Here is a 13,066-nt window from a genome sequence, read left to right on the forward strand (position 1 = left end):
GTTACTTGTGTTTTTGAGCTGTTTTTTTTTTTTTTTTTTTTTTTTCCCCAGCGCAAGCATCCTCAAACGACTTTTGGTTACATTTAAGGTCAAGTCTCATTTCGGATCAGGGTTAATTATAGGGCCCTGGGTCTGATTAGATAAAGATCTACCCCATTCTCCTGACATTATGCAATGCATGTGTCATGTTGCCTATACTGTGTAGTTTCCATCCCACTGAAACAATTATTGAAATGACTATGTATTCATTCATTGACACTAGTTGCTAAAAACTAGAAACACACTAAGTTTCAGATCATTTTTAGCTGCCTGTCTCGTAATTGTATCTTCTCAGTTTCATAGCATCAATTTCAGAAGGTACAGATCTACACCTCAGTGTACAGCATACACAATATACCAACAACCAAACAGCAGGCACACACTACCTGGTGAATGTAGAAGAGCATTAAGCAGCCGGAGAGACAGATATTTCCCTCAGGAGTTGGTATGAGACGAAAACAACAACAAAACCATTCTCCACCATATTCTAATTATATGTGCTGCACCTGCAGCTGTATTGTGTCAACAGATTGACACTCTGAATGTAAAGGTGTAATCTGTATATATACCTCCCACAAATACAACATTTTCATTTGCAAACTCACAAATACAGTATATCTTGTAAATAAACAAACCAATTTAACTAATCCACAAATTTATCTGTGAATTATTCGATTCATTCACAAAAAAAATTCAAAGCATTTGTGAATGACTTTCTAACAAGGCATACAGGTATGTTGAGCGAATTTTCTGCCAGGTAGTGAAGAGATAATTTTACGATTGTGCATACATCAACTACATCTGATCTATTAATTTTAGTGGACTGACTAAAAGTAAACTTATCCTGAGGTAAAGGTGTTATTACTGAATATTCTCTAAATATATGCTAGTGATTGTTGTTCTGGCTATGGGAGCCTCTCCTGTTCATTGTTGGTATAACACCAGACTGACTCTAACTGAGACCTATGTTGGCTTATAGGGCACTGTGTTTACCTACATGCTTGACTTTCGGATAGTGTGATGGGAATTTCTTGTGAAATAATAGTCAAATGCAGTCCTCATTTGTCTTTCCTGAAGATGTTTATTTTCTTAACCTTCTTTTAATTTATTTTTTTACATGTAGAGGTGGAGATGGTTTTGAACATGTGAACACATAGCCTACTTTAAATGTCTATGCCTGGATAATACAATTACATAAATGTGCTTTGGTGATTGTTATGTCATCTTCATGTTTTCTGTTAATATGCACATTAATGCATGTTTGTATGTATGTTTCTTACATGTCTTTTATTTTCTTGTATTTCGTGTATGACGCCCCCTCCTTGTCCCCCCCACCAGTGTACAAGTGAAAGCCCCTGATAATTTGTCTGAGAAAGTATGACTGTCACCAACTAACTATTAGGCTAAACCATACCAAAGAACTTGTTTTAGTCTTGTAGCGTTCATTAGTGAATACAACCTCAATAAGTGTCACCACAGGATATCGCTCCCTCAGCTGCTTTGATTCAGATTATTTTTATCTATAAAATTTGTCTCTTGTGATTGGTGCACTGTTGTGCACATACTAAAGCAGTGTTAATGAGCTCTGATTAAATATACGACACTCCAAAGTTCTCATCCGACCAGTGAGTGAATCCTTCAGATTGATCAGGTTTTTCGAGTATTTGGGGTTTTCTACAATCATCGTTTTTTTTCTTTCACACTGCTTTATGTGGTTTCTCTCTTTTCAGTCATTTTGTATTCCTTAACGGTCAGTTAGGCTATCTGACTTGATGTGGACAGTCATGTCATGTCATATGGGCACAGACAGGTGTCAGGTGACCCCCTGGCCCTTGGGCTCAAAGTTCACACAGGCATGCATCAAATCTTTACCATGCTCTTGAGTTGAACATGTGTCTGAGGGATGAAATTATAATAATTATTTACCTATTCATGTGCTGTGTTCCTCCTCTGACTGGTGATGGCTCCTCAACCATAACACAGACACTCACTGACACTCTCACAATGTTTGCACTTGCACTTAACACACATTTTCTGATAGGCTAGGCCAGTGGTTCTCAAACTTTTTTTTTTTTTTTTTTTTTTACATCAAGGACCCCTATACTGACACAAATTAGACCACGGACCCCCAAGTACCCCTGGCTGCAGCCTGCAGATCAGGGTGGGCGTTGATCAACGTTTGACTCCTCCCATGTTGAGCCACGCCCGATCTGAGGGCTGCAGCCAGGGGCTTCTCCGGACCCCCACTGGACAAAATTTGGACAAAAAACACCAGAAAATGTACACAAATATTTGTTCTGAGACTGAATAACCACTTTTTTTGTCAATGTATGTTCAAATTAGGGCCAATGGCGTTACATTTTTGAGAAATTTCAGGGGAAAAAATGTGGTAAAATTCTGAGAAAAAGTTGGGAACCCCCTTGAACCCCCTCAAGGACCCCACTTTGAGCACCACTGGGCTATAGGCTATGCTATATTGTAGCACAATGTATTGTAAGCTGTGGCAATTGAAAGTCATTTTGTTTACATCCTTGTATTTATTTTGGTGATTGATATTGTGTGTGTGGGTATGTCTATGTGCGTGAGTATGTAATTGTGTAGGCTATCCGAGTTTGTGGGGGTGGGAGGTTTGGGGTTTTCATGGTGTGTTTTTTTGTTTTGTTTTGTTTATCCTCAGTGAGACACTTTGTGTTACTACAATGTATGAAAAGTGCCATATAAATAAAGCTGATTTGATTTGATTTGATTTGATTTGTGGGGGATCATTATGTGACAGGGGGAAATTTCCCACAGCCCAATGTTGGCAGGTAGCCTAGGTGTGTGTGTGTGTGTGTGTGTGTGTGTGTGTGTGTGTGTGTGTGTGTGTGTGTGTGTGTGTGTGTGTGTGTGTGTGTGTGCGCTGCGGCCTGAGAGACGCCAGAGGGAGCACCGGTGTCGCCGTGCTCTGCTCTCGGATGGATGCGGTGACTTCACGCGCACACACACACACACACAGAGGCGTGGGGAGGTAAATGCAGTCACGTGACCGCTGGTTGCCGTTGGTGAGTTTCTCCCATTATGGCGGAGCGGCGAGCCGTGCGGATGGACTGTCTCTCCCACTCTGATGCTTGTTTCGCCTCTTGAGGGGAGAGGCGTTGTATTTATCCACATTTTTTAACACTTCCCCGGCGGCGGCGGCGGCCCGGGCTCCTTTTCCAAACCAGACTGCACTCGTGTTTCTCGGCGGAGCCATGGCAGACCGCGGCATGGATTTGTCCGCCCTGCCAAAGGAGGTTAGAGACCAGTTGGCGGAGTTGGATCTGGAGCTGTCTGAAGGTAAGGGAGGCGGGGAGGAGGAGGGGGGGGGGGGATGTTATGACAGATTTTAAAGATATCGATATGTCTTGCTCTGTGTGGTTAAATCAGAGGTGTCCCTCCTGTTATTTCACTGCCGTTCATCTGAATGAGCGCACTACTCGAGGCTGTGGTGGCACCTACTAGCTCGTTTTGTGCTAATACAGGATGTGGGAGCTAGCCGGGCATGACAGACAGTCAGACAGCATTGTACTGGATGAAGAGAAAGGGCTTTCAACCTCATCCTCGTGTTTTCCCCCCCTCCTCCTCCTCTCATATCCAACCATACAGTGGCTCTTTTGAAGCCAAACGTCGCTGCAAAGACGTGTTTTCTGTACCATATCCGGTCCAGTTAGCAGTGTGAGTCCGCCCTGCTGCCCCTGACAGACCGGCAGAGGTGAGGTCTGTCTGGGGGTATCATCATCAAGAGTGACCCCCTTCCCCTGTCACCTTATAGTTATACCTCTGGCCTCCATTTAGACGCCTTATAATCATTTCACTTGGCATTTGTGGCTCAAGTTGCTGCTGGAAATCAGTTGTAATCACGTTATAACTGTGACTTCCAGTGACAGACACAGAGCTGAGGTGGTAATGACAAGAAGGCCTGCAGGCATGATCTGGCTCTGGTGTCATATGAAGACAACACAGGCTGTTATAAATGACTGTGCCACTAATTCCCAAAGCTAGTGTATGACCTCAGTGACGTCCACTGGAGCAACCAACAAGCTGTGCACAGAGCTGAGTGCAGTACACCTGTGTAAACCTGCTATTACTGGAATTAGGGGTTTGCCTATAGCCGTGATGCTCATTGTGGGTTACGCTGTCCCTGTGTGAGATGTGTGTCAGGTGTGTGCGTGCGTGTGCTATTTGTTGTATTTCACACATATCAGGACCATTCATTCATCCAAAGCATATTCAAATCAACCCCTCCCCCAGAGCAGCTGTCCTGCTCCACAACCACTGACACACACTATCACACATCCCTGACAGTATGAGGTGTATCCAGTCATCCTGCACGCTGATTAGTGGGGGGTTAGTTGACAATTTTTTATTTTAAACAGATAACCAGTATTTTATATTTGTGGAGAACCCTGCGGTAGGTTAACAATAATTGTCACGTCTGTTAGGCTATAAGCCAGTACAAAGGAATATGGTAGTTTAGACCTTAAAGATATGGTTATTTTGTATTTGATGGTTAAAAGATACAAGAAAACATATTCAAAGGTGAATTACTGTTAGTTATCAGAAGATTGGGTTGATCAATACACCATATCAGCCCAGACTGAATGTATATTATATTGGTGCATGCATCTGCAGGGATTTGAAGAGCTGACCTCCAAGGTTAATGTGTCACTCAGCTGTGAATCAGATAGTATTTAGTATGTAGGCCCACACTGTTAGAGAGTTACAGCAGTGATTTTAGGATGTTTTTAGAAGAGTTTACACCTTAAATCACAGGCAATTCAACAGAATTGTATCAAAGGTCATCGTAGGGGTGACTAATATAGCTATATACAGTGTACACCTTCAGAAGATAGGAATGTGTCTCCCATAAATGGATAATACTTTTTTACACTATACAGTGCATCTTTGGGTGTGCTGTCGTAAATCAAGGATCAGGACTGATTTTATGGTCATGTTGAATCTCTGTATTATTTTTCCATCGTAGAATCAGTCATGTAGATGACATACTTTGCCACCAGAGATTTCTTTCTTGCTTTATCCCATAACAGTGAAAAACATGTTACCTTTATTTGTACAGTAGTACAAACATGTGTTGCAATGCAGTTGTGAAGAGCTTTTCTTTTGGTGCATTCAAGTGCTTGTGAGAAAAACACGAGACCTGAGTTTGTCACCAAAGCTGTTATTGTCAAAGGAAGATATACGACCAAATTCACATTGTCCTGGTGCTCAGGTTTACTAATTGTAGGTTGTCTGCACAATACTTGTCGTCTGACAACAAAGCTTGTAAATTCAGTGCTTTTCAACTTGCGGCTCTCAAATATCATAGCCCCATTTACGACTGGATGCATGTGGCATGTCACCACCTTTCTGGCTCTTTTTCTTGAGTCCACAACAAGCCCCCCCCCCCCCCCCCCCCCTCCCTCCGAACCAAGTGAAAATGCCTGTTCCTACGTTGCTCGGATAAGAACACAGGCCTGCCAAATGGCCTCTTAAAAACAACCCATTTCTGCTAGCCCCCTGTGACCATGGGGACACAATGAGGACCATTCAGCTGGTCTGAGCCGCCATGGCCAGGAGCTCTGCTGCCATTTAGGCCATTCAGCTGAACCCAGTCTTTGTGTGCACGTAGGAATGAGCTGCCTCCATAGGAAGAGAAGGGAGGGGCTGGGGACTGGTCATACTTGAGAAGATGACGTGTGGTGTGTGTGTGTGTGTGTGTGTGTGTGCTTCTACTGGGAGAGGTTCACCCCTCTCACCCTGCCATCTCTCAGCTGGGCGAGGGGGTAAAAGGTCACGTCTGGCTCTTCCTACCTGGCTGACATCCCCTGCCGTCTGTCAAGTGTGTTACACTGAAAGCTGATGTTGCTGACACAAGCAGAATTCCACATTTATGGTCTGTGTAGCTGGTGGTCCACTCCAGACTGACACGCTGTTTTCGCATGGAAATATTACTTCAAGTGATTGGCATTAGACCCTTTCTGCTTCTGAGCTTTTAAAGGGATACACCAACAATTATTTTTTTACGTGTCTTGCCTCACTCCCGAGTCCATGACAAGCAGATAGACACCATCCTTTTGACTGTGCATGCAGTAACGAGGGAGCCTATATCGCCTGTAATTAGCTTAGCTTAAACGCTGTAAGTGTATAGGTAGTGTTAGCCTGCCTCCACCTAAAGTCATCAGAGAAACTCTTCAGCAACTCTAAATGGAAACCGGCGGGCCGATCTTTGTCTCAGAGCTGACAAAACTCTCCGGTAAGGCATCTTGAGCGGTCAAATGCCGGTAACGGGACAAGATCGGTCAAAACGGAGGGTTCAAGCAAAGACGGTTTATTTTGGTTCAAGCTAGCTACATCGAGGGTAGGTTAGCTTCCTATTTCAAAGTAAAAGCACAAATTCTATCGTCATGGTTTTCTGTATGTAAAGGGCAACGGGTGTTTTATTTTGTGAAAGTAACCGGAAGTGCTTTGGTCACAACAGCTAGCAAAATTGTAAACAGCTGGTATTTAGACAAATTAACGACACACTGCTGATCTAAACGGCTACTTTCTCGCCTAAAAATGTTTGAAATGTCGATAAAGTGATATATTTACAGAGTTTCGAGCTAAAATGAAATCAGCTTCTGACTGCTGATTTCGGCTCGGGTAGGAGGCAGGCTAACACTACCTATACACTTCTAGCGTTTGAGCTAAGCTAATTACAGGCGATACGGCACAGTCGAAAGGATGGTGTCTATCTGCTTGTCATGGACTCGGGAGTGAGGCAAGACACACAAAAAAAAATGTTGGCGTATTCCTTTAAACTCATGTGTGCACATGCACATGTCTGTGGAGATGCAGTTTCACCCTCTGTTTGCATCTCACACGTAGAAACTAACAGTCCAGATTATTGCCAGTTGTTTCCTTTCTGGGCCAATCATACAGTTAACAGGGTTTCCCGCAGCGCTTTCCTGTTAAGGCGGCCGCCTTAACAAGAATGAGCTGCCGCCTAAACTAACGTCTTAAAAAAATTAAAATGTAGCGATATTCGCCGCCGCCCCCCCCCCCCCCCCCCCCCCCCCCCGTCGGACGAGCGCCTTCATTCATCTCCGCATCCTCTCACACACATACACGCCACAGAGAAGCACGCATGCATAACAGCAGCGCGCGTGGTGAAACTTCATACGGCGCGCCGAACCCCCCCCCCCCCTCCCCCCCCCGGACGATCGATCGATCCGCTCGCGCACCCCCCCCCCCCCCCCCCCCGCCAACAGGACAGACACCACCTTAACTAACACATTTTCTGGGGGAAACACTGCAGTTAACCAGCCAACAGAAGCAGACTGGGGCTCATTTGTCTATTAAGGGATAGGGCCCTCAGCAGAGGATGACAGCACTGATATGGACCCTTTCTATATCAGCCATCCATCCTCCTGACCCCAGCCAACAGTGACAGCAAGTAGGACAAGGCCTGATGGATCCTTGAGAAGGACCCTCCTCCCAGCCATGGAGGAGGTTTGTGAAGACATGTCTCTACTCTATCTGTATCATTCATTAATGGGATACGTAGCAAACAGTTTTTTTTTGTAAGTAGTGAGGCAGAGTGCTTATAATGAGACAGACAGATGTGTGATAGAAAGTCCTGTCTGCGCTGGTATAAAAGGATAGATCAGGGCCTCTCTCTCTACAGTGATTGTCAAACTAAAGTTTCCGCCTGGAATTAAATCTTTTCAAAACTGTTCCTGCGTGCTTTGTTAACAACTCTAACATATGCAAGTGAGTGCACTTATCCTACATATACGACAGGGGATTTTTTAAAATCAATATTGATATTGTTTATCAAAATTTTAGTAATATTTTCATTTAGGCTATGTCTTTTACAGACTATCACATGGCTTTTTTTTGGATTTTGGAGAGACAGGAGTTAAAGGGGAGGGAAAGTGTGTGTGGTGACATGCAACAAATGTTCTCAGCTGAAACAAACAGGGAACATCTACTTCCTGTGTCTACTATGTGCAGAAGTGTATCAAATGACATGGTGAAAAGGTTGACTCATGTTGTTTATTCCATTGGGTCAGTTCTCCAGTTCTTTTTCCCTGGAACATGATGCTATACTTTTCTAAAAATGTGGATAATTAAAACTCATTGAGCGATTGTCTGTAACAGAATTTGGTCAAAATATAAATGATTTTTCACCTAGACACAACAAGTTGTATATGAGTTGTGGTACTTCTTACAACACAAGCATGAATACAAAGAGGGGTGATTAACAATAAAAATGATTTACTGCCCAGCTGTGCTTGCAAAACAACTTTGGACGTTTCTTCACCATTTTTCATCACATTTTAATAACTCTAAAGAGTTTTCAGATGAAGCCTCGTTTTTCTGTTGAGATGTTTGTAGCCGTTGTCGGTTTTATCTAAAGCTCCTAACAGACCAGAATCCAAAAGGCATCTTCCTGTAGCTTCAGAGCCAAGACCTTAGGCCCAAGCAGATGGTTGGGTTGTCTTGGCAAAGGTCTTCCTTGATATGTGTTTGTGTGTAGTATACACAGTATGTTTGTATGCATGTGACATAATAATGTTTCTGTGAATAGTTAATGATGGCTGCAGTCCCTTCGACTCCTCCAGGCCAGTAGTGGGCTGAATTATTCACATGCTCTCATTAAATACCAGGACACCCTGACAGAGCGGTGTGGGTGTGTTGGCGTGTGTGTGGTTAGGGCACGTGACGTCATCATCCTCCCCTGGTAGACGTTGGGGCATGCATAGGAACAGAAAAACCAACCTAACTCTTTTGAAATACTTTCAGGAGCTATCTTGTCAACCTTCTCGTCAGCTCTTGCATGTCTTTATTATGAAGATGCTAAACTTGTTGAATGAGCTTGCATGTAATGTCAGGCCAGGGAGGGCAGAATGACATATGAGGAGTTTAGTGTTGAAAAAGGGTAATTATATACTTAAAGCATTAATCCACTGTTCCACATAGGGGCTGAATGGGGCTGGGTGTCTGTGTGTGCCTACAGGGGGTTCTTCCCACTGTATTTCTTCCCACACTATGAAGGCAGAGTTTCCACAGCCCTGTGATGATCCACTGGTCACCTCTTCAGGATGAACCACGCCCCTGTCCACTGTCAGCCGGGGTTGGCTCCAGCCCCTCACAGCCCTCAAAGGACAAGTTGTAAAGCTTGTTGTTAAGATATGTTAAAGGGACAACGAGGAGTTTTGGAAAGCGAAGTGTTTTCACACTACATTTCCCATGAGCCTCCGCGTGCACAGTGAAATTCTTGGACCGGTGCAAGATGGATGTCTTGCCAAGAATGTTTTCATTCATCAAGAATGAAAGTTGGAGGTTCGAAGACGATCAGTAACCGTCGTAGTTCCGACTATAAACGGCAATTTGGCGGCATTATTCCCATGACCCACGTCCGCGAAACTAAAAGTAAGGAAACACTGGTTGGCTCGCCCAGCATTTCCACCACTGATAATAATAACAAAATAACGATAGAGACAAAACTATATATTTATTGAAAATGGACCCATTAACAATTGTGGGTAACGTAGATTCATCCACATTAAAGTGAGACTTTTTTTATAACCCAATACAAACTCCTCATTGTCCCTTTAATGACAAATTTTTCTTTTGCTGGAAGAGAACAGACTTTTGTCCAAGGATAACGTAACATGATGATGTGTTGACCATATTAATCCACCAATATGATCTCTGAGTCATTGCCCAGTCTCAGTGTGGAGTTGTTGTGGGTGTGTGAGATGACACATGGCAGCAGTGTGTGTGTGTGTGTGTGTAGAGTGATAGCCATTAAAGACTCTGATTGAAGTGCCTGTGCTCGCGAGCATCCACTCTGTTGAAGTGCCCTTTAGCAGGACTGAACCGCCGCTGAACATTGCTGCTCTGTGTCTGACCTTGTGCTCTTCCTGTGGCCTTCCTGTTATGGGCAGAAAGTTAATGGAGGTGTGTGCCCTGCGGTCAATGAATACACTTTTCACATTACACTAAGTTGTCCATTGATGTGGCAATGTAAACCCACGTGGCGTGTGTATATCTCCAGCTGAACCAGCAATGTGAGCAATAGGACATGTTTACAGGTGAGGTGAAGCCTGGATTCTGTCTTACCGGTGATCTGTGAGTCACTGCAATTAGGTGTGTCTTCCTCTCCGGGGCACGTCTGTCCAGCACAAAGTGAGAATAACCTGTTTTAACCTCCTGTTTACTGAGTTGAAAGGTGTGATGCAAACTGTGACTCATCATAAGAGAAGACTTGAATGGGGATCTTGAGATATGAGACCCCTTGTGCACCCACCCACCTTCATTCAGAAACTTGTATCTCAGCTTGACGTTGCATTTCGCAATCTTCGCTCAGACTGCTTTCGTGGCCTACAGTCATTTAGTCAGGGGCCCATGCTGTGACGCATCAGACAATGAGTAATGTGCACGCTGATTTACGTTTCGTGGGCTAAATGATGAATTCAGTGGAAGTGACACAGAAACCAAGGTGTGCTGCATTTCTCTGTTGTCAGACTCGGAGCTGACGTGGAGCCCCTTACAATCTATCACTAGGGCTATATCCACTGCCCGGCAGGCCATGTGACTGTGCTAATGCTGAAGAATGCTCTTGTGAATATAAATAGACCTGGCTGGCAAGACAAATTCACTTTCATGCCTGAGGAGGAGAAAACAAGCATCTCTTTGACACAAAAGCTCTGCCATTATTGCAGCGGAGGCCACCCTCTCCAAGTCCCAAGGAGTCAGTCCTAATTGTGTGTATCTCTTTCTCGCTGAGGCTAATGTTTCTGGCTAGTGGAGACAGCAGCCAGTGGCAAACACTTTCCACATCCAACCAACTGGCTAGTTGGCCGCTACATGTGGGTCACTGTTACGCCCATGGGTTGTGTGTGAAATACCATGGCCTGTTGAGAACCGCCCTCCTCAGGCCAATCGGCCTGCTGTCTGACCCGTGGAGAAAGTTGCTATAGGCGTGCTAATTGTTAAAGCATCATAGCAGTGGTTTTAGATGTGTTTAGCATGTTACCTTCACATTTTGTATACTCGACATCATTGCTAACCAAATGATGCCTTTTAGTTCGGAGGCTAATTTCTTAGCTTGCAGGCGGCTGCCTTCATGTTTTGCCATAAAAATCAACACAAGTGCTTCGTCACAGTGAGGGTCTGCTCAGCTTGGTGGTGCGTCCAATTGTTTTGGGGGAAACAGGAGTTCTGTGAAGCACAAAATCACCAAGTTCACACTGTGTCCGTGTTTAACTAACGGTTGGCTACCAGATAATGTAGCTTGTGACTGCAGGGACTTTTGGCACCTGGTATCAAAGCTTCCCCGAAACACATCATGAAAATAAAAATCAGTCGCATTTCCCTTTTGTTGTGGTGCTGCATATCAATTCTGCCAACTGATTACATCTTTGAATACAGCCAGCCACACGCTTACAGCAGAACAGCAACACGAGTGCCATGAAGCAATAAGTCATGCAGTATCTTTTATTGCACCTTGGCTTTGCTGAAGAATCTAACAAACAAGTCAGTTCACTTATGTCATTTAGCTGTCAGCAATAGCTGTTCAGACCGTTCAAAAATATAGCTTTAAAAGTCTCTACATTGCTTCAGATTTATAACGCCGAGGGTCAGTCACTAAGACTTAGTGTGGCATTTCTGATATTTGGGTCTTCAAAAATTGATGACTTTTGCGACAATTATCAGGGTGGCAACTCCGCCAGAACATAAGCCAATACACTGGCTGTCTGCTGTTAAATGTTTCACCTATAGTTTATTTCTCTCACTTTTGCAGTGTCTGTCATCCCAGCCTCTTCAGCTGATCGGCCACAGCTGATCATTACAGCCTTTTAAAGAGGCTATGAAGGACACAGCGTATTTTCTCAGCAGCTGGTCAGTTTCTATATATGAAAGCGCAGGCCTGCGTCACAGGAAGGGCTGATGGGAAACCAGAGCTCAGGGGTAAAGCACTACTTTCTGTATATGTACAATGAAAGTTTCCAAAAGGTCAACCGCATATCTGTCAGTCACTCATTGGGTCACTTTTTTGTTTTGTTTTCCCTTTTGGACCTGTGCCGTGCATTTGAATGGTTCCTTTCCTAATTCTTGCATGGAGCCAAAGGATTATCAAAAAGGCCCAGTGAGTAGAAGTCCTCAGGAAACCCTCCTGAACAAGCCGATGTGTATCTCCCCTCTTGGCCCCTTGGAACACATTGTGCTTGTGCTTGGCTTGTAGTCATGGACCCCTTTAATTCAGTTCCCGAGAGAAAGAGGTAAAACAAAGGCCATGAAAACACACAGGTTGGGTGTGGCTTTAACCTCTTAATCCCTAACTGTCGGTAACGCTGGCTTCTGTGCAGGTGCAAACTCACCATGTTGGATGTTTATTGCTTTGAATGGAAACATTGGGTTAATGTGTTGACACATGGTAGAATCACAGCTATAGTTACTGGCCGTTCTCATTTCCTGGAGATCGCTGGTTGTTTGCCTCCGTGTCTGTGCTGATCTGTGTTGTTATGACCGTTGTGAGTATAAGACGAGTCTCTGTAATGTTAACATTGAATGAGATGAGTTTGGATGGTCTGTGGAGCGAGTAGTGACAGTATGTCAACGCAAAGTATTTTTCACACTGCTGTATCAGTAGGAGGCCCTGGCTGTACAGCAGGTTTGTGTGGTGTTAAATACTCCCACAGACGGTGACGACACATGGATGACTGTTGTTCTGGATGTTATCTAAAAGATTTGATCGTGATTGCAGTGAAACAGCCACTAGAGTTCAAGTTATATTGCCACAGATTTAAACTTTCCCTTGAAACTACTTGTGCGCACGCTTGTTGGTAAATATATCTCGACACACCTCAGAAAGATAAGCCAGGAACGTCAGTGAGTCATTGCCAGATGTGCGGTATCACTGAGTCAGATGTGTTAATAATTGTTTGTGCTTGCATAGAAAACCACGTGACAATTATTTATTTCTCTGTTTTTAACAACATGGTGGACTGTATCCACT

The 13,066-nt window shown here is 44.1% G+C and overlaps 1 protein-coding gene across 1 annotated transcript in view; it reads left to right on the forward strand.

Moving 5' to 3' along the window:
• The first annotated feature begins 3,090 nt into the window (after positions 1-3,090).
• Positions 3,091-13,066, forward strand: part of dip2ba (disco-interacting protein 2 homolog Ba) — a 45,585-nt gene continuing 35,609 nt past the window's right edge. The window contains exon 1 of the mRNA XM_083976060.1: positions 3,091-3,354. Within this exon, the coding sequence (XP_083832186.1) occupies positions 3,270-3,354 (85 nt within the window). The 5' untranslated portion in view covers positions 3,091-3,269. The remainder of the gene's footprint in view (positions 3,355-13,066) is intronic.

The sequence above is a fragment of the Trachurus trachurus genome (genome assembly GCF_905171665.1).
Source record: "Trachurus trachurus genome assembly, chromosome: 7".
Lineage (NCBI taxonomy): Eukaryota > Metazoa > Chordata > Actinopteri > Carangiformes > Carangidae > Trachurus > Trachurus trachurus.